Raw genomic sequence first — 20925 nt, forward strand, 5'->3', positions numbered from 1 at the left:
TAGCAAAGAGAAGAGAGGATGTCCTGGCTGATGGGAATTCTTAATGATAGATGCCACCTTTTTGAGGCATCACCTTTTGAACATGTTCTCGATGCCGAGGAAGCTAATGCCCATGACGGAACTGGCTGAGTTGACAACCTTCTGCAGCTTTTTCTGATCCAGTGCAATGACCACTCCATACCAGACAGTGATGCAACTATTTAGAGTGTTCTCCACAGTACATCTGTAGAAATGTGCTAGTCTTTGGTAACAGTATAAATCTCCTCAAGCTCCTGGTGAAATATAACTGCTGTTGCGCCTTCCGATGAAGACCTCGACACCATTAGTCACTTTGAGACTGGATGCAGTGTCCGAAGATGACTGGTCAGGCCAATTCGGGCACGGAATGTCCTGACCCATGTTGGGACGACATGAGTAGGCACTGCAGTTGTTGCACTGGTGGATCTGGACTTGCGCAGCTCGCGCTTATGTTGTGCTTCAGAAATGCACCTTGCTTCATAAGCTTGACAGCCCTTGAGGATGAGGCCGCGCCAAGTAGGACAGTTTTGTGTCAGCATTTCCCAGGAGGTTGTGTCTATGTCAAATGACTTCAGGGAGGCCTTTAGTGTGTCTTTGTAATGTTTCTTCTGCCGTCCATGCGAGCATCTTCCAGCAGAGAGTTCCCCAAAAAGGAGCTGCTTGGGTATGCGCTCACCCAGCATGAGGATGATATGACCTGCCCACCAGGTCTGTGCTCTCATCAGCAGTGTGTGGACTGATGGTAGACTTGCTCTAGGGAGAACTTCAGTGTCTGGTACTTTGTCTAGCCATCTGATGCCTAATATTCTGCGAAGACAAGTCATGTGGAAATGGTTGAGCTGTCTTGCATGCCTTCGATACACAGTCCACGTTTCACAGGCATACAGGAGGGTAGTGAGTACCACGGCTCTGTAGACCTTCAATTTTGTTGCTGGACTGATTCCTCGACATTCCCATACAGTGGAGTGCAGTCTACGGAAAGCAGAACTTGCCTTCGCTATTCTGCAGTTAACTTCTGTATCAATAGTCACTGCTCGGGAGAGGGTGCTGCCAAGGTAAATAAACTGGTCCACTGCCTGTAGTTTCTGTCCTTTGACTGATTTTTGGTTCTGTGTACGGTGCATGAGGGGCAGGCTGGTGCATGTTGATTGTCAATGAAGAGAAGATGTTATTCCTGATTGGGAGATCTGTGGTCTCCCATTGACGAAGTCTAGGATCTAGTCACAGTAGGATATACAGAGAGTCACAGGTTTTGGAGATAGTTGATTAGTACTGAGGATATGATGATGTTGAACACTGGGTTGTAATCAAAGGCCTGACATAGGTATTGATATTGTCCAGGTGGTCCAAGGCCAAGTGGAGAGCCAGTGAGATTGTATCGACTGTAGACTTATTGTGGCTATAGCAAATTGCAGTGGGTTTGGGTCCTTGCTAAGGCAGGAGTTGATTGAGGCCATGAACAACCTCTCAAAGCACATCAGCACAACAGATGTGAGGGCGAAAGTCATTGAGGCAGCTCACCCTGCTCTTCTTGTGCACAGGTATGATTATCATCCGTTTGAAGCAGATGGAAATTTCCGAATGCAGCAATGAGAGATTGAAGATGTCCTTGAACACACCAGCCAGTTGGTTGGCTGGTGCCCTACCAGATACACCACTGTAATCAGACACCTTGCGAAGGTTCACCCTCTTGAAAAACATTCTGATGTCGGCCCCTGAGATAGATCACAAGGTCACCAGATGCTGCAAGGATTCACATAGGTATACATTCAATCTCCCTTACGAAGCATGCATAAAATATATTGAGCTCATTTCATCACAGCCATTCATGATGGTAGGTTTGCAGAAAGTAACGGACTGCAAACCCTGCCATAGAGTAAATATCCTTGCTACTCCAGCAACATGATTTTGCTTTGGCCTTAGGAGAGTAGCTTTCATTGTTCATACTGTTTTCCATTGCTTCTGTCACTTCATGCCAAGACCACAAATTAGGAACTAATTAGGGCTAGCTTTGTTTTGTTTTACAATTTTGATATAAGTGCAGCACCAACTTCATGCTTGCCCCTAAGACCATAAGACATATCAGCAGAATTAGGCTATATAGCTCTTTGGGTCAGCTCTGCCATTCCAACATGATTGATTCATTATCCCTCTCAACCGCATTCTCCAGCCTTCTCCCTGTAACTTTTGACACCCGTACTAATCAAAAACCTATCAATCCCTGCTTTAAATATGTTCAATGACTTGACCTCCACAGCCATCTGTGGCAGAATGAATTCGACAGAATCTCCACCGTCTGGCTAAAGAAATCCCTCGTATCTCTGTTATAAAGGGACGTTCTTCTATTCTGAGGCTGTACCCACTGATCCGGGACTCCTCAATATAGGAAACCTCCTCTCCACATCCACTCATCTGGGCTTTTCAATATTCATTAGATTTCAATGAGATCCCCCCCCCCCAACACCCCCATTCTTCTGAACTCCAACAAGTACAGACCCAGAGCCATCGAACTCTCCTCATACGTTAACCCACGATAATTCTGGTGAACGTCCTCTGGGCCCTCCCTAATGCCAGCAAAGAGAAGGTCATTCAATAAGTGAGCTCATTCGGTTCATTTAGATGTTCATTGTTTAGAAATAAGCATTACATAACCAAAAAGGGTTAATAATCACAATTCTGTAAATGTAATTATGAAGTCATCTTAAAGTATACAGCAAAAAGGAAGAAAAGCATTTATATGGAATCTTTCAAATCATCGAAGTGTTCCAAAATGTGCACAACCAAACAACCACTGTAAAAATATACCCAATGTTGCAATTTGGGGTGTGCAACAGCCAATGCGAAGAGCATCCTATAAACAGCAATTTGATAACAACCACTAAAAAAAACCTATCCTGTGATATCAAATGAGGAATAGATTTTGGCTAGGTCACATGGATATTCTCTGAAATAGTGACATTAGGTCTTATCCATCCATCTTAGAGAGCTGATGAGGCTTTGAAACAATGTTTGTCTTAAGGTCTTCAGCAGTGTAGCACACCCTCAGTACTATAATGAATGTTCAATAGAGATTTTTTATATCAAGTCTCTGGAGTGGGACCAGAACCTAAAATATTTTGACTCCAACCAGAATGCTAATAGCTGTGCTATGGATTGATTGAAATACTTATTGAATGAAATTGATGAGCTGGAAAGGATATCTGAATGAGAACATCTGCTGATAGTGATCATTATTCAATTATATTTAGAACTGTCAATGAAAAGGACAGATGGGCTACAGGCAAAATTTCTCATTTGGGGAAGAAGTAGTTAGGTTATGCTGACAGTGATTTAGTAAAAATGGTCTAGGAACAGAAACCCCAATTAAGTCAGAGTTAGAGCAGTAGGAAGCACAAGATGATCATGACGGCTTAGAGCCAAAAATGTTCATCCAAAGTATCTAAATCTAGAGACCCTCATATGCCAAGGAGCAATCAAGGTAGAATTCGTTTTTTAAAAAGGTAAGAATGTGTCAGATGCAGGTGCTAAGTAATTAGAAGAAAATGCTTGAATAAAAGTCAAGATTAGGGAGGGTAAAAAGCGGGAGAAAATTCAAAAATAGACAAGCACAATTAAAGAAAACTCAAAAGTTGCTTCAGAAATACATAAAAATAGCCAGCAATTAAAAAAAAGACCTACATTTGGAGGTAGAAGACCTTGTTTTAGTACTTAATAAATACTTTGTGTCTGGCTTCACACACAAAACAAAATTAGCAATACAGAAAAGAAATGTAGTGAAGAAAGTGATGTAGAATATTCAAAGGGGTGAACAAAATGATTGAAATATTCAGTGTTTAAGCTTCCTCAAGAGTAGGCAAGTCAGTTGTTTCATACCAAATATACACCAGTGTTTTAGGGAATCTAGGAGGGAACATTAAAGATTCTATTATTATCCAGTTGCCTTTAGATGCAGACAGTGTGCCAGAGGACTGGAAGACTGATAAGAAGGTAATATTGTTTAAAAAGAGAGAAGGGGTCTAAATTTAATACTGAGTAAATTATTGAGGATCAGTATTAAGGTATAAAACACAGATTAATCAAAAAGAGCGACAATTAACTTAGTAAGGGAAAGATTCTGTATGACTACTCTGAATGAGAAAATGCATCTGATATGGTTTTCTTGGATTTTACTAAGACTCCGAAATACTGGTCAAAGATTCATGGGATCCAAGGGAAATTGGCATATTGGATCCACAACTGACTCTGTATGAGGAAGCAAAAGATAGTAGATGAAAGTGTATTTGGAAGACTTTCTAAAGAGGTTCCATGGGGTTCAGCACTAGGTGCATTGCTTTTTACAAGTCAATGACTTATGACTTTTAAAATGTTGAGTTCTTAATTAAGCTTGTGAATTACACAAAACTGGCCACTTTACTGATAAAAAGGTAGGAATCTGCAGACTGCAACAGCACATAAGTGATCTGGTCAAGTATGAAAATCAGTGGAAAGCAGAATTCAGTCCAGAGAAGAATGGGGATCACAAGTTAACATATTACATAATAAATTGTAGGTTACTAATGTAGAGGAACAGAGGGGTATTGAAGTATGTGTTCCTTGCAGATAGTATCGGAGGGAAATGGCGCAGTTATGGCAACAAACAAGATACTCTCCTATATTAATCAAAGCACAGAACACAAGATCATGGAGATTTGCTCAAACAAGATCAACACAGGGCAATAGCCGAAGACACTGTAAAGTTTTGGTTATCACATTACAGAATTGTCCAGCGCTATAAAAGTACAAACGGGATTAATGAGAATGTTGCAAAAGATGGAGAATTTTTATTACAGTGAAAGGCTGGGTACAGTTTTGTTTGGATAAAGGAGGCCAAAGTGAAATTAAGGTTAAGGTTATAGATTAAGATGGATTGATGAATCGATTCTTTTAGCAGGGAGGAAATGGTACAATAAGAGGGAAATAAGGAGAACATTCAAGAAGTGGCACATGCAGCTATGGGTCAAGAGATGGAAAGTGGGAATTAGATGGATAATTCTCTGGGTGGTAGGGGAAAGATGTACAAGAGATTTCTTTTGCTTCTAAACTTCAAATCCCGTAGTTTGAAGTATCCAGATGTTCAGGTGTTCTTCTAAAGTCATTCTCCATTCTGGTTTCCAGAAAGTGGAGGTAGAATAAGGTCACAACTGGCTCTTTTCACCTTTCACAGAAAAATGATTAGTGCCAAAATATTCTGGGGATGGAGTAAAAACAATTGAAGAAATGAGGATTGCCAAAAATTATCTGGCCTTAATGATATGTCCAATTAATGTTATCCAGATAACTGCACTAACCGTTAGTTCATCTTGATCAGCTGAAATTCATTATTGTTGATAACAAAATCTAAAAACGGCCATGGGCAGGGATGCAGCCAGGTTAAAGCAAGGACGGGAAGTTGTGGCACAAGAACATTCCTCTTGTATATACTTAACTGAGGAATCACTTAAAGCATGACGTCTATAGGGGAGGTAACAACTGAATGATTTCTTGAGGGTTGGAGAACCTTCAAGGGTATCCTAGACAGTCACCATACACACCCATTAAAGACGCCATCTCTGATGCCCGAGATTGTGCTGCTCTCACCTGTATGCAGTACCTCCAAAGCTGTGCCAGAGGCCCGTTTCTGATTTGAAGTCATGGTGCTGGCTGTGTTGATTTGCAGTCCCACACTCACGTCTAGCACCTCAGCTGGATTATTGCACTGAGCACAAAGAGAAAGAAGAACTGAGGAAATGCATCTTCCAGGGTGTGGGAACAAATCATCAACGTGATTGATTTTTTCACCACTCCTCAGTATAAACGCCTCATGACCACAACATCACATAAATAGGATTACACCTCAAGCTTTTAAGGGAATTGTTAGACAAACACTGCATTGATGAATACATAGTGGAATAACTCAGTAAATGGAAGGTGGCACAACATTAAACAAGGAGTGCTGTTAGGCTTAATAGGGAATATCTGGGTGGTCCTGCTTTTTTTAAAGGATGTAATTCCTTCCTATCTTCAGAGAAATGCCTTTACAACAATGGTGAAGAATCTGCTGATTAAGTAAGAAAAAGTATAAGTTTAGTTCTTTTTTGATGATGAACATGAAAAATGTTTTGCTTTAGTAAGCAAATTTTGGAATTGTAAGAATCATTGCTACGCAGCTCCGAAATTCTTAAGGAAAACAAATCCTTGCAATGTGTATCCTGGAGTACGAATCATGTAATTCTATACACGTATTTAAGCTAAAATTCAATTATTTCAGAATGGTTGGCTACTTAGCCATTTTATAGTATGTTTAAAAGTATACTAATTTTCAAGAACTCCATCTCTATCATGAACTGAAAATTCAGTTTCTAACATGTACAGGTTTGGAGATAGAAAATTAAACTGAATAAAATATAGATTTAAAACAAAGGTGTTATTTTAAATACAAACAAGGACATCTTATTCAGCATTAAAATTGATGATTTTACAAGCCACAATTATGACAATTTCTCACTGCATTTCTAATGGAAAATGAGACACAAAAGAAACTTCAAGACATGAAGGCCTAATAAGAACACAGGTTAAGGGTGCAATCCTAGTTCACAACAAAACAATTCATTTGTTGATTTTCTCAATGGTGTCTCTTGAAGTTACTTAATTTGTTTGGACACTTTGAAGACTTTGCTTTATCTACCATTGTCTATTCACACTTTCAATATCTAGTCTTCCACCAAAATTCTAGTTTTCAAACAATTTGCTCTGTGGCCTAATTTCAACTTCTGAGTCTTTTTTCATTAATCAAAATGTTCCTCAGGGCCTTGCATTCTCTTTTGCACCCATCCAAATCAATTGCTTTCTATATTCATTGCTCAAACATATCCAACTCTCACTGTTGATCCGTACACTACTCACAGCAAGCTGTTCCATAAATATTCCAAATCCCGTCAAAGGATATCAACTGAACTATAAAATCTCATTTTCCAAGCTATTAAATGATGAGTCAATATATTTTTATTTTAACTCTTTCCAGGATCACACTCGTGATTAGTCCAAATATCAAATACCCAAACTTTCCCACCCCAACATTTAACCTATTCTACTTGGAGCATCATATATTAAGATTTTTTTTTTTACTCGTATTTCTCCTCCCTTCATTGCACCATAATGCTTTTTACAGGATTCTCCATTCCATGGTTGTATGTCAAAGATATATTTCATTAATAATTTCATTTCTGATCAACACTAATAATATGGTTCCATACCTAGTTGGCCCTTCAGTATCTCATACATTCTTCAGTAAGATACAATGAAGTGCATGATGGGAAGTTTTTATAGATCTATAAAATTTCTATTGATGTATAGTGGAGAATATTCTGACTGGCTGCATCACAACCTAGTATGGAGGCTATAAAGCACAGGGGATCACAAGAAGCTACAAAGGATATAAACTCAGCCAGCTCTATCACAGAAATAATCCTCCCCACAATCGAGGACATCTTCAAGAGGCAGTGCCTCAAGAGGTAGCATCCACCATTAAGAACCCACACCAAACAAAACATGCTTTTTTCTTGTTACTATAATTGGGGAAAAGGCAGAGGAGCTTGAAGATCCACACTCAATGATTCAGGAGCAGCTTTCTCCTGTCCACCATCAGATCTCTGAATGGTCCACAAAACACATGAGCACCATCTAATTTTTGTGCACTCCCTAATTTTGTAAGTTGTAGTAATTTTATGTAGTTGCACCATAATGCTGCTACAAAACAACAAATTTCACATCAGTCAGCGATAATAAATCTGACTCAGATTTCCTCTAAAATCCTCATTTCCCCAGATCTACTGTCACCATGAAATCCAATACTTTTACTAGGCTGAGGTCAATTTATACATACAGAGCTCATTCCAGTGATGTGGTGTTTCAAAAGAGGGTTCAAAGTATTTAAAACAGGCTAAGAATTAAAAAAAGACAGAACATTAAATGCACAGACTTTTGTTGCCTCTGAATAAACCAAGGCAATAAAAAAATAATGACAGTGGTTGGAGAGATTTTTGAGGGAGAGGCAGCCAGTTAGTCTATCCTTCCTTCAACCATTAAAATTATTTTTCTTCTTGCCTCACTCCACCAAGTCCTTTTACTGTTTTATTTTTGTTTCTTCTATGTTTTCTTCACCAGCAACATTGTGTGTTGGAATTGGAGAAGAAAATTCACTGGCTCTTTTGCTATAATTTATAGACATCAAACTTGTTGCTGGAAAAACATATTTGGTGCATTTTCAAAGAAGGGATAGTTAAATGGGTTCATTTTTCCCAACCCCCCCCCCCCTACAAAATCATGCTTTATCATCTGAAAAGCAAAAAACTACAGACTACAGATGCTGGAAATCTGAAACAAAAGCAGAAAATACTTGTAAAACTCAGAACAGGCAGTATTTATAGGTTTAAGAGCAATTAATATGTCGCAACAACTGTCAGATCCAGGCTTCACTGCAACTTTAAAAAATCTTGTTTTCTAACTTTTCCTTGTTCTAGTAAAAAGTCATTGGTATGAAGATTTACTGTATCTGTTTCTCCTTGCACAGTTTTTGTCTGGCTTGAGTATTTCCAGTACCTTCAGCTTTAAGTTCAAGTTCTAGGATTCACTGAAAACGTTTCCATTCCTGGAGGAAAAGTCAGTCCAGTTATCTAATAGACTATCAAACAAGTCCATAGTTAAACTCTGATCTCTGCCTGTCTTTCCTCTTCTACAGTCCAATGGAATGAATACTTCTGAAGTGTCCACTCTTTCCTTAAACATGGAACTTCGTATTAACTCTATTTTCCTGACAAAACTACAGACTTCACAAAATTAAAATCAGCTAATCATCACAGCTAGATTTATTTTATCTTCCTCTGTATTTGGTTTAAAACTGCAGGTGGAATGTACCACTTGGTCTTTGCCCTGCCTTTCAACACTTTAATTATCCTTTGGAGACAAGAACACCTCAAAAATCAAAACACTTGTTGGATTTACACAATTCAGAATTTCAGCATAAATTACAATGTGTTTTGGTAAAGAGAGACCCTTGAAAGTACATCAAGATAAACTGACAAGTTGTAACAAAGGAAGCAATTCAAAACTTCTTTCAAAATGTAGTGTATTAAAGATATTAGACGTTAGAAACCAGAAACAAATGTGAAATTGACAATTAGAATGATCACAAAAATCTGACTGTACAATTTAATGGAACAACCACTGGACAACAACAATTTCCCCCTACCACTTTTCAAAACCAGTGTTGTCGTTCAAACTTTTAGCGCAGTATTTTTCAAGACTATATGTCCGAAAATCACTCATTTCTAACAAAGAAAGCAATTGAAACCAGTTTTGGGTCTAACTCAGCACTCTGAAAACTGAAACAGGCACTTCTGGTCACAATTCATTGTGCATTCATGGCGTAGTCTCTGTATCAGTCACCAATGGAATGATTTTGGAGCGTTGCTTGAGAAATTTGACCACTCCGGGGGCAATTATCTTTTCGTCATGTTTCTGCTTGAGAAGAAACACACCGGAAGCAGCTCCCAAGCAAGTACGAAGAAATTGACCCAAATATAATTGAACAGTTTTGCTTATAATTAAGTTCCACACACCTCTATTTAGCACCCAACTTTTGCCCCAGAACCAGATCCATTCTCTGCCAATATTCCACTTACCCAAGGTCCAATTTCCTAATATCGTACCTGCCACCCCCAACACCCAGCTCCAGTTCTTTAGCTTCACTTATCTCCACAAGATTCCAGTTAGTAAATAAGAAAGGGTAGAGTGGGTAAATACTAGACACTGATGTTTTGAGCCTTAGACATTTCTAAAATTTACAATGACAAGCCCACTTTCAAAAGAATTATTGGTATACCATGCACTGATTTTTAGATAGTTCTAAATGCTGAAATTAATTTCTAGGCCTAAATTTTCCCAAGAAAATCAAAACTAGTATTAAATGGTTTTAGTGTTAATAGCTCTATTAGATATTTGGCCCTTGAATTTCTCAGGAAACACCAATAAACATTAGTAAGGCACAAAGTAAAATTATTTTAGAATGTTTTTATCTGGTTTTGAAAATAGACAAAACATTTGAGGAGAATCTGTTAAGAAAGAGAAGGATACAACATTTTGTGTGCTTTTCTTTATGTAGTAAAACATTTTTACAAAACTGTAAATGAAGAAAATCACGGGATGGTCTATCTTGCCTGTTCATATCCATAAGGCCTCTGTTGCTGAGCTGAAGGCCCTGGCTGAGCAGTCCTATAACTTCCATATTGCTGGCCTTGTCCCTGCTGGTAACCTGGATATTGAGAAGAGGCTCCTTGTGTTGCACCTGTAATTTTACAGCATATGTTCACTAAGATAGCTGATTCAGCATCATTTTTAGGTTATTTTACAATTCAGAAATCTCAAACAAGATAAATCACACTTAACTGAAACATTCAGTTGTTGATTGCTATTGAAACTAATCCTTTCCCATCACTCAATAGTCATGTAAAAGCTATGCCAAAGCATGCTTGTGTCATATCTGTATTATTCATTGCTCTATATGGATATGACATGCTATTGGACTTGAGACTTAAACCAAGTAATTTTCAGTTTTGTTGAAGTAACCAAGTTCAGCCACAAAGTAGCCAAGCGAGGATGACACGTCTGTCTCAGCATTCCCAAATGGAACATATGAGCTGATGCACTTGGCCCCTCAACCTTGCTCTAACATTCAATATAACTTCATATTTATAGTTTTCATTTTTCATAATGGCATAGGAGGAATCTATGCTGGCTTTCAGAGTATTGCCATTAAAACTATTCCCGTATTTATTTCCATAAAATCTATTCATTTGCATATGTCCATCTGATTAAAGATAATCATAGCAGATTTGCAGGAATGTAACTATATTGATTAAAGAAATGGTGAGGGGCAAGGAACTTGAAACTAAATTTGTGAATTCTTAAAATCATTTGATACTTTTTTGGTCTTTACTGTTAGAGAATTGGAGGTTAAAAATAGAAAAGTATTGAAAAGGGACCTTGTGCTTTCCTGGTGAATATGACAAATAAATTCTTCTCGGCTTCCAGCGAGTACAGGTACCATAACCGATGTTTCAGTGACAAACTTTGCCATCTTCCTCAGGGATGATGCTTGGGCATGTCCAGTCGGTGGTACTTATAACACCGATACTTGAGAAAAAGTATTGTTACAGTGAGACCAGACCTGAAGTATTGTGTACAGTTTTGGTTCCCTTATGTCAGAAAGGCTATATTGGCATTACAAAGGAAGTTCATTAGGCTAATTCCTAGGATAAAAAGACTGTCTTACCATTAGTTGATAAAGCAATTAGATCTATATTCTTTGGAGTTAAGAATGAGTTATTGAAACATGCAAGATCCTGAAGGGGCATAACCAGGTAGAATATTTCCACACAGAGAAACTCTTAAATAATGGACACAGTTAGAAGATTTAGGTGATATTTTAAAACCGAGGTGTATTGGAACAATACTCACAGGGGATGGTGGTAAATCTCTGATGAATTCTCTACCCTGGAGGATTGTGAAAGCTGATCATCAGAGGTTCTTGAAGAGGAAGTAGCTAATTATTTGAAAGATTTGGAAATTGAGTACTAAAGAGAACTGGCACAGGAGAGACATAATGCCTGTGGCTGCTCAACCATAATCATAACGAGTGATGAAGCAGGGTTGAAGGGCAGGATGGCCTACTCCTGTTCCTACTTTCTTATGTTCTTAGACACCAAAAGGCAACATAGGTCAGCAAGCCCAGGACAAGATTTAATAATAGGTACAAGTTAGGACACAAGCTAGGGGAGAAAAAAACAAAAAAAAAATGTTTTGAATGACTTTAGGTTTACAGGGGACCAAGTACAGATGTTGATCAGGAGTATGGTGGAAACTAAAGTATAACCGGGCTGCAAAGATGTGCTACTGGGCCACGAGAAAACGATATGATTTGGCGATATGAAACAATATGAGTTAGCTGCACCTTTCCTCATTCCCTATCACACACTGTTGAAATTGAACACCACCCTCGGTCGGCCGGTCCACAAGAATATTGTCAATATTAAACTGGTCCGCGGTGCGAAAAAGGTTGGGGACCCCTGATTTGGATTATATGTAAGTGCTCAAAATAAATGGAGCTTAATCTAATACAGCTGTACCCAACTGAGAAAGGAAACTACGTTCTTAGTGGGCTAATCTCCTTCACTGGTAAATTCATTTAGAGGTTGATGTGGGAAAATAAATCACATTGATGCACCAGGAAATGCTAATCTAAAGTTGTTGGCAGTTTTCATGTATTGAGGCAAGGAGTGCTTTTATTCAGCTTCAGATTAACATTGTAGAACTTAAAAAAGTCAAGATTCAATTCCACAAAGGTCTCTGGCAGTAATCACTGAAAAAGTGGTTTTAATTAGTTTAATTTGTTAATATTTTTAATGTTCTGTTGTGAAAATATTTCAGTCCAATTTCATGTTGAAAGGCAGATTGGCCACATCAGCTGAGTTTCTGGGTAAACCAATAATGCTTACAGAACTATGACAGTAGTATAGTGTAGGTTAATCAAACTTTATAGAACTTGCAGGCCTAACATCCATACTAAATAAGTCTGAATATACACAGACATCCCACCCTGCAAAAACTCATTTCAGGGAGGTAGCACCATCAATTTGCGGCAGACTTCCAGGACAGCTGGGATGTCTGCAACAGAGTAGCTCCTTAGCAGCCAGCCAGCTAGTTTAAGTAACATTAGCTATGCCAATGAACGAATGACACCTGTTAAACTCACCTCAACATGTCTTTTACATTTTAACCCACCATGGGCAATAAAAAACTCACTGTTGCAAACAGTGCAGCGAGAAATACTGTCATTATTTTTGACCCCTATTAGGCAGGGCTACACTTTAGCGTAGTCTGCAGTGACATACGTTTTATATATTTTTTTGGAACACTCTGCCACTCTGACTTTTTTTTGGAACCCTCTCACTCTTGCTCCTGCTCTCGCTCTCTCTATCGCGCGCTCTCTCGCTCGTGGTCGCTCTCACTCGCGCTCGCTCTCTCGCACTTGCTTTCTCGCTCTCGCGCTCACGCTTGCTTTCTCACTCTCTCTCTCGCGCTTGCTTTCTCGCTCTTACTCTCTCTCTCGCGCTTGCTTTCTTGCTCTTGCGCTCGCTCTTTCGCTCTCTCTCACGCGTTCTCTCACGCTCACTCTCAAAAAAATCAATTTCCGGGACATTGTATATAATTTGCGGGCATCAGAAAGCCACTATTAATTTGCGGGAGACTCCCAGAACTTCTGGGAGAGGTGAGATGTCTGTATACAGTGCCTTTAAAAAGTATTTATATAAACTTTAATGTTCCCTTGGAAGTTTTCATGTTTTATTGCTTTACAACATTAAATTACGATGGATTTAATTTGGCAGTTTTGACACTGATCAACAGAAAAAGACTCTTTTGATTCAAAATGTAAACAGAGCTCTACAAAGTGATCAAAATTAATTTAAAATATAAAACACGAAGTAATTGATTATATTAGTATTCACCCCCTTTAATATAACACACCAAATCATCACTGGTGCAGCCAAATTGTTTAGAAGTCCCATAATTAGTTGAATGAAAATCACCTGTGTGCAGTCAAGGTGTTTCACTTGGTTATAAAAATACACCAGTAGATGGAAGGTTGAACTGCTGGTGAGTCAGTATCCTAGCAAATACTACACCATGAAGACAAAAGAACACTCCAAGTAACTCCATGAATAGGTTACTGAAAAGCACAAGTGGAGAGAGAGAGATACAAGAAAATTTCAAAGTCACTGAATATCCCTTGGAGTACAGTTAAGTCAATCATCAAGAAATGGAAAGAATATTGCACAGCTGTAAATCTGCCTACAGCAGGCCATCCTCAAAAACTGAATGACTGTGCAAGAAGGAGACTAGTGAGGGAGGCCACCAAGAGACCTATGCCAACTGTGGATGAGTTACAAGCTTCAGAGGCTGAGATGGGACAGACTACAAGTACAACTGTTGCCCAGGTACTTCACCAGTCATAGTTTTATGGGAGAGTGACAAAGAGAAAGCACTGTTTGAAAAAAAAACTCATGAAATCTCAGCTAGACTTTGCCAGAAGTCATGTGGGAGATTCTGAAATTAGATGGAAGAAGATTTTATGGTCTGATGAAACCAAAATTGAGCTTTTTGGCCAGGATAAATGCTATGTTTGGCATAAGCCAAATACTGCACATCATCAAAAACACACCATCTCTAACCTGAAGCATGGTGGTGGCTGCATCATTCTGTGGAAATGCTTCACTGCAGCAGGCCCTGGAAGGCTTATGAAAGTAGAAAGTAAAATGAATGTTGCAAAATTCAGGGAAATCCTGGAGGAAAACCTGATGCAGTCTGCAAGAGAACTATGACTTGGAAGATTTGTTTTCCAGCAAGATAATGATCCCAAGCATAAAGCCAAAGTCACAAAGGAATGGCTTAAAAAAAAGTTAATGTCCTAGAGTGCCCAAGTCAGACTCCAGACCTCAATCCAATTGAAAATGTGACTAGACTTAAAAAGGTCTGTTCACTCATGACCCCCTTGCAATCTGAGAGAGCTTGAGCAATTTTGTAAAGAAGAATGGGGAAAAATTGTTGTCCAAATGTGCAAAGCTGATCGAGACCTACCCACACAGACTCAAGGCTGTAATTCCTGCCAAAGGCGCATCTACTAAATACTGACCTGAAGGGGGTGAATACTTATGCAATCAATTATTTTGTGTTTTATACTCGTAATTAATTTAGATCACTTTGTGGACATTTGTTTTCCCTTTGACATGAAAGTCTTTTTCTGTTGATCAGTGTTGAAAAAAAGCCAAATTAAATTCATGGTGATTCAATGTTGTAAAGCAATAAAACATGAAAACTGGGGGGTGGGAATACTTTTTGTAGGCACTGAGTAAGCTTCACAGTTTACTCGTTCACAGTTTTGCATTTACTGAACAACTGCTTTTCTTGGCTTTTAAGCTGGAGTATGATGGATTGAATGGTCTTCAGCCATGCTGGATCATCTTGTAACGTCAAATTATATTCCTCATTTGCCAGTCACAGAAAATTTTATAAGTAATATGTCAATATCTATTTCATTTCCCTCCAAGAGAAAGGTTGAATTGCCTTCAAAAATATTTTGCATTGTTAATTGCTTTGTGGCTCCCCCTTAAAATGAAATGTGCATGATAAAATTCAAACTACTATAGGAAATTGAGATACCTCAAGTTTCTTAACGATAAGCTTGCTGAAATAGTAGAAAACTACTTCCCTGTGTATCGGTTATAAATGAATGGAAAGCAGACCACTAAGTGGTTATGATTCTTCCAAATAAATTTCCCCTACCATTCCTTTGCAAGAAGAAAAATTAGATACTTACTCTCATATTTCTGAGTCAAAACAGTTTTATTTAGGCAAGTGTTATGCAGCTTTGTTGATGGAAACCAATACAACATTAAAATCTACAGAACATTATCAAGGAACTGAGCACAAAATGCATGTGTCGAGACAAACTCTCAGCTCAGATAAAATTGCCAACAACTTAAATCTCCTAGCTGTATATTGTTATCCAGAATACACAAGAACAGTAATGCCTAAATTCCCATAGAGTTTCATGGTTATCTGCTAAGTATGAGATCTAAGGTTCTCCAGATACCAACCTACATTTCTTTTTGAAAAAAAAAATGCTTTAGAAATGAAACAGCAGAATTCAGTGAGAATTATGATAGTCTGTGGGGTCTGGTTTGCTGCAGATGTGGTACTGTGCTTCAAGCTTTTGAATTGTGATCTGGATAGTTATTAACAAACTCAGATGTATCTTCTACAGGCCAAATATAAACAGGTTTCAAACACATTATGACAATCTGCTTCTGCATTATCTGTATATTAAGCATTCATAATTTATCATTGGTATTTTTCTTCCACTCACCATATCCTTGTTGTTGTCCTGGATAGCTCTGTTGAGAAGGATATTGCTGCTGGGTGTAAGTCTGCTGCTGGGTTGGTCCCTGCTGGTAAGCAGTTTGTTGTTGGGCATATTGTGAATTGCCTGGATAAATGTCAGAATAGGCTGTTAAATCTTGTTGTCCTTACTGTCAAAGTAGTAAAACACAACCATTCAAAGTCTTCAAAATAACTACATACTCATTCCAAATCAAACTATAATACTGCAATTTCTGATCGTCAGTGATTCTGTAGGAAATAATGCATTATTAGGTACGAATGGTATCAGAAATTAAAACAGAAGATGGTGGAAGCATTCAGCAGGTCATGCAGCATTTTTGGGAAGAGAAATAGATTCAACATTTCATGTTAAGAATTCTTCGATATACACCTTGATGCTCAAGACATAGTCTTCTCTGCACTGCAGAAACTAAAGGCAGGTTAAGTAACCACTTTGTCGAGAATCATTACTCAGTCCACAAGCCAGTCCTGAACTTCCAGTCATCTGCTCTTTGACCATTTGTCCCACTTGATTCTGACCTCCATTTCTTAGGTCTCCTACAAGTGCCAACATAAGCTTGTGGAAAAGCACCTCACCCTCTGTCCAGATATACAACAGCCCTTGGGACTTAATATTTGCAGGTGACCACCACTTTATCTCTCTTGTTGTCTTTAACAGCCAGTTCCTTTAAAATAATTGATATTATGATAACTTAGTCTGTACCCTATCACATACATCCCCTCTGTTCTCTCCACTCTAATTTTGCAACATTAAAAAATGCTCATCTACTCTCTTTCATAGTTCTATTGTTCTATCTTTACATGAAACATCATCTGCTTCTCTCCCCATTCATGATGTTTACCCTGCTGAGTTCTTCCAGCATTTTTAGTACACTGAAGTTTTGTTTTGCTTCAAACATTCTATCAGATTATTTTGCCACTATCATGATTTATTAACATACTGTAAAACATATAGCGTATGTACAGCACAGGAACAGGCTAATCAACCACAATGCTGTGCTGAACTAAGTTAGTAATCAAGTGCCCAACTAAACTAATCCTTTCTGCCTATACAATGCTATATACTTCCATTTCATACAAACTCATGAACCTATCTAAGAGCCTCTTGAACACCCCTATCATGTTTGCCTCCACGACCACTCCAGACAGCACATTCCAGAGACCCACCAATCTAAGTGTAAAAAAAATCTTGCTGTACACATATCCTTTGAACTTATCCCCTCTCACCTTAAATGCATACCCTCGGGCAGTAGGCATTTCAACTCTGGGGAAAAATACACTGACTGTCCATCAATGCCTCTCAAAATTTTATAAACTACAATCAGATCTTCCCTCAGCCACTGCCGTTTTAGAGAAAATAAAACACCAAGTTTGTCTAGCCTCTCCATATAAGAACATGCTCTCTAATCCAGGCAGTATCCTGGCAAAACTCTTCTGCACACTCATCAAAGCCTTGACATTCGTCCTATAATACAGGAACCAGAATTGAATGCAATACTTCAGATGTGGCTTAAAATGGTTTTATAAAGCTGCAACCTCCCTATTCTTGAACTAATCAAGGCAAGCATGCCATATGCCTTCTTTACCACCCTATCAACCTGAATCACCACTTTAAGGGAAGTGTGAGCTGAAACCCCATTATCCCTTTGCTCATCAATATTGTTAAGGGTCCTTCCATTAACAAGGTACTGTATCTTTAAAGTTCATCTCCCAAAGTGTAATACTTTTTTTATTGGGTTAACCTCCACCTGCCATTTCTCTGCCCTTAATTGCAACTGATCTATATTCTGCTGTATGCTATACATGAGATCATGGCATGAGAAGCATTGCTGCTTCTGATACAAACACTCAACAGTACATGCCAACTACTGCTCTCTGATTTTTCTCCAACTTCTAAAGCAAGCTATGACTTCATCCAGAGTAGGACTGGAAATTTGGGAGTTGACATGGGAAGTTGTGAAGCCAGGAAGAAAAGGTCCCCAAATAAACTACACATTTTGTTGTTTTTTCCCCCTCCTTGTTTCCTGTCTATAGGTAGTGAGACTGACTGGATAGGAGCTCATCAAAAGAAGTAGGCAGTAGATGGCCCTAAATGATGAAAGCAGGTAGATCCCGCGGCAATGGTTGGACAGAGAAGAATGGTAGACTTGGAGACATTACAGGAAGACATGTTACAGACGGTGATGAGGGGGTAGGATGCCAGTTTTACTGTGTGAGTTGGTGGGCATAGAGGAAACAATTTCTTTTGCTAATATTCATTCAACACTGTATACATGCTTATCTTAGGGATCCAGATCCTATCTTCTCCTTTCACATGTTGGATTGCCAACGACTGGGCAAGAGGAGTTGAGAATGGAATATTGTAAAATTGAAAGCCGCATTTTAGTAACATATATATTGATGTAGCACTGGTTAACCTTTCAACTTGTATTAAAATCAGAAGTGGGCAGTACATGGCAGGCTAGGTTCCTTTTTGAAGACTTACTGAATTCCAAAAATTGTGCAATGATAGTACCACTGGCACTGAAGCACAAACAACCATTTCAGCTTATTCTACTCAAAGGCCTTTAAGTTTTGTTACCAAAAAAAAATAGTCTAGGCTGACTTTCATCTAATTCAATCCAAGTCCAAAAAGTGTAAGAGCAGAGTTCCAATCTTCCCTAGTCACCAGTTGTCTAATTCTTTACCCACCCACAACAATTTTCCATTCCCCAAACCACCAAACTTAACTTCTTATTCAGTTCACTAAAACGTGTCAGGTTGCATTTGTCTTTATTATATCATTACCATCTGGATATAACTAATGTTTAACAGGACCAGATCATCACCAGAGAGTAAGTACAGTAAATATTCAAAATGAAGCACCAATTAAAATTGCTTTTATGAACCCAGACTCACAGAACCCAAAATAGTACAGCATCGTATGGACTCTTAGACCTTTGATATTGTGCCGACCTATATAAACCTCCTACACTATTAATATAACCCTTCCCTCCTACACAAGCCATAATCCTCCATTTTTTTTTTTAACTCCATGTACCTGAGATTCTTTTAAATGTCTCTACTGTATAATCTTCTACCACCACCATTAGCAGTGCATTGTAGGGATGCACTACTCTGTTAAAAAAAAACTATAACATCTCTCTTAAACTTTCCTCCATTCACCTTAAATGGATATCTTCTGGTATTGGCCAATGTTGCCCTGGGGAAAAAGTGCTAACTGTCCACTCTCTCTATGACTCTTAATTATATACTACTAAAACTCTCATGCTCTGTCTGTCTGTTTGTGACCGACCTCCAATTAGCACAAATGGTGCATTACAGCGGCACTATTTTTGGCTAAATCAAATTAAAATGCGCTAACTTACAGAATGAAGACAAAGTTCAGGGTTATATATTCGTATAAAATTGCTCGTTCGCCAAAAATCAACAGACTGGCTTTCACCCGAGATCCGATTGGCCATCATGGAAATTTGGACACGACAGCCCGCGAATGTGCACGGCCAGCCTCAGCAGCGACACCTACCGGAGCAAAAGGGCAGGGCAGCTCTATTTCAAGAGGTCACATTCTGCTCATCACCATCAGCATGTGCAGGATTGGGACAGATCTAACTGCCACCCATCAATAAGAGATGATTAAATCTTATTGTAATAACGTACTTCGAGACACTCATAAAACCCTTTGCTGCAGTTAAAGGACAGCGGTGACTATATCACATCCATTTAGGAGAGTGCCAACCACATCATCAAGAATAATCAGCATCCTTTGGTGTTAGTGCTTCATATCTCCTATCCAGCATTAGGATAAAAAAAAATGGTCAGCCTAATTATGCTGCCTGGAAAGGGAAGGGGGACATTATGGTCAAGAGATAACGCCAAACGTTGTCGGGAAGTGGCAAGGAGAGGGAGAGAACAAGAATCGGATGAGGCCAGGGATGCATGACTCCAGGATCAAAGAGTTAGGACAAAAAAAGATGAGAAAAGAAGAGACAGAAGAGGAGAGACATGTATGTCTCCAGGAGCAGAGACAAACAACAAACAGCAGAAGAGCTGAAGAGACGGGAGATGAAAGGGCAGCACGTCTTCAGAATGACGAGAGGCACAAGGGTGGCAGATAAACCAGAAATGATGCCATCGAAAGTGTCCTTTGTTAAATGAACAGCAGCTATATTTGGTTTGCTACGCGTTGTTCTTCTTTAATAAACTGAGGTTTTCTATTTCAGTTTCCAAAGCAAAGTGATATCAATAGCATTCAGGAAAATTTAATGTTCATTCTGGTCACATCAGACTACACTACCCTTCTCTCAAAGGGTGCCCCAATGGGTCACCCTGTTGTCTAATAACCTTATACACCTCTATCGAGTTGCTTCCGTCCTCTGTCGCTCCAAAGGGAAAAGCCCTAGCTTGCTCAGTCTATCCTCATAAAATATGCTCTCTAATCCAAGCAGCATCCTGGTAAATTTCCTTGTACCTTCTCTAAAACTTCCTCATCTTTCCAATAATGAGGTGACCAGAAATGAACACAATATTCCAAGTGTGGTCTAACCAGAATTCTATAATGCTGCAACATTACCTTGCAGTTCTTGAACTCAATCTGCTGACTGACAACAAAGCCAGCACACCAGCAACTTTGAAAGATCAGTGGACAAGGACAGCAAAATCCCTTTGTTCTGCCACACTGCTATGAAATCTACCATTAACTTTGTACTCCACCTTCAAGTTTGGTCTTCCAAACTGTATAATTTCACACTTTCCTAGATTGAACTCCACTTGCCACTTCTCCACCCAACTTTGTGTCCTGTCTATATGCCATTATAAACTATGACAACCTTCTACACTATCCACAACAACTCTGTTCTTCGAATCATCTGCAAA

The 20925-nt window shown here is 38.9% G+C and overlaps 1 protein-coding gene across 1 annotated transcript in view; it reads right to left on the reverse strand.

Moving 5' to 3' along the window:
- LOC140187305 (calcium-responsive transactivator-like) overlaps positions 1-20925 on the reverse strand; it is a 107842-nt gene that overhangs the window by 31322 nt on the left and 55595 nt on the right. The window contains exons 9-11 of the mRNA XM_072242474.1: positions 16016-16135; positions 10251-10378; positions 5635-5752 (exon numbers count right to left, since the gene is read on the reverse strand). Of these exons, the coding sequence (XP_072098575.1) occupies positions 5635-5752; positions 10251-10378; positions 16016-16135 (366 nt within the window). The remainder of the gene's footprint in view (positions 1-5634; positions 5753-10250; positions 10379-16015; positions 16136-20925) is intronic.

This window comes from Mobula birostris, chromosome 2 (genome assembly GCF_030028105.1).
Source record: "Mobula birostris isolate sMobBir1 chromosome 2, sMobBir1.hap1, whole genome shotgun sequence".
Lineage (NCBI taxonomy): Eukaryota > Metazoa > Chordata > Chondrichthyes > Myliobatiformes > Myliobatidae > Mobula > Mobula birostris.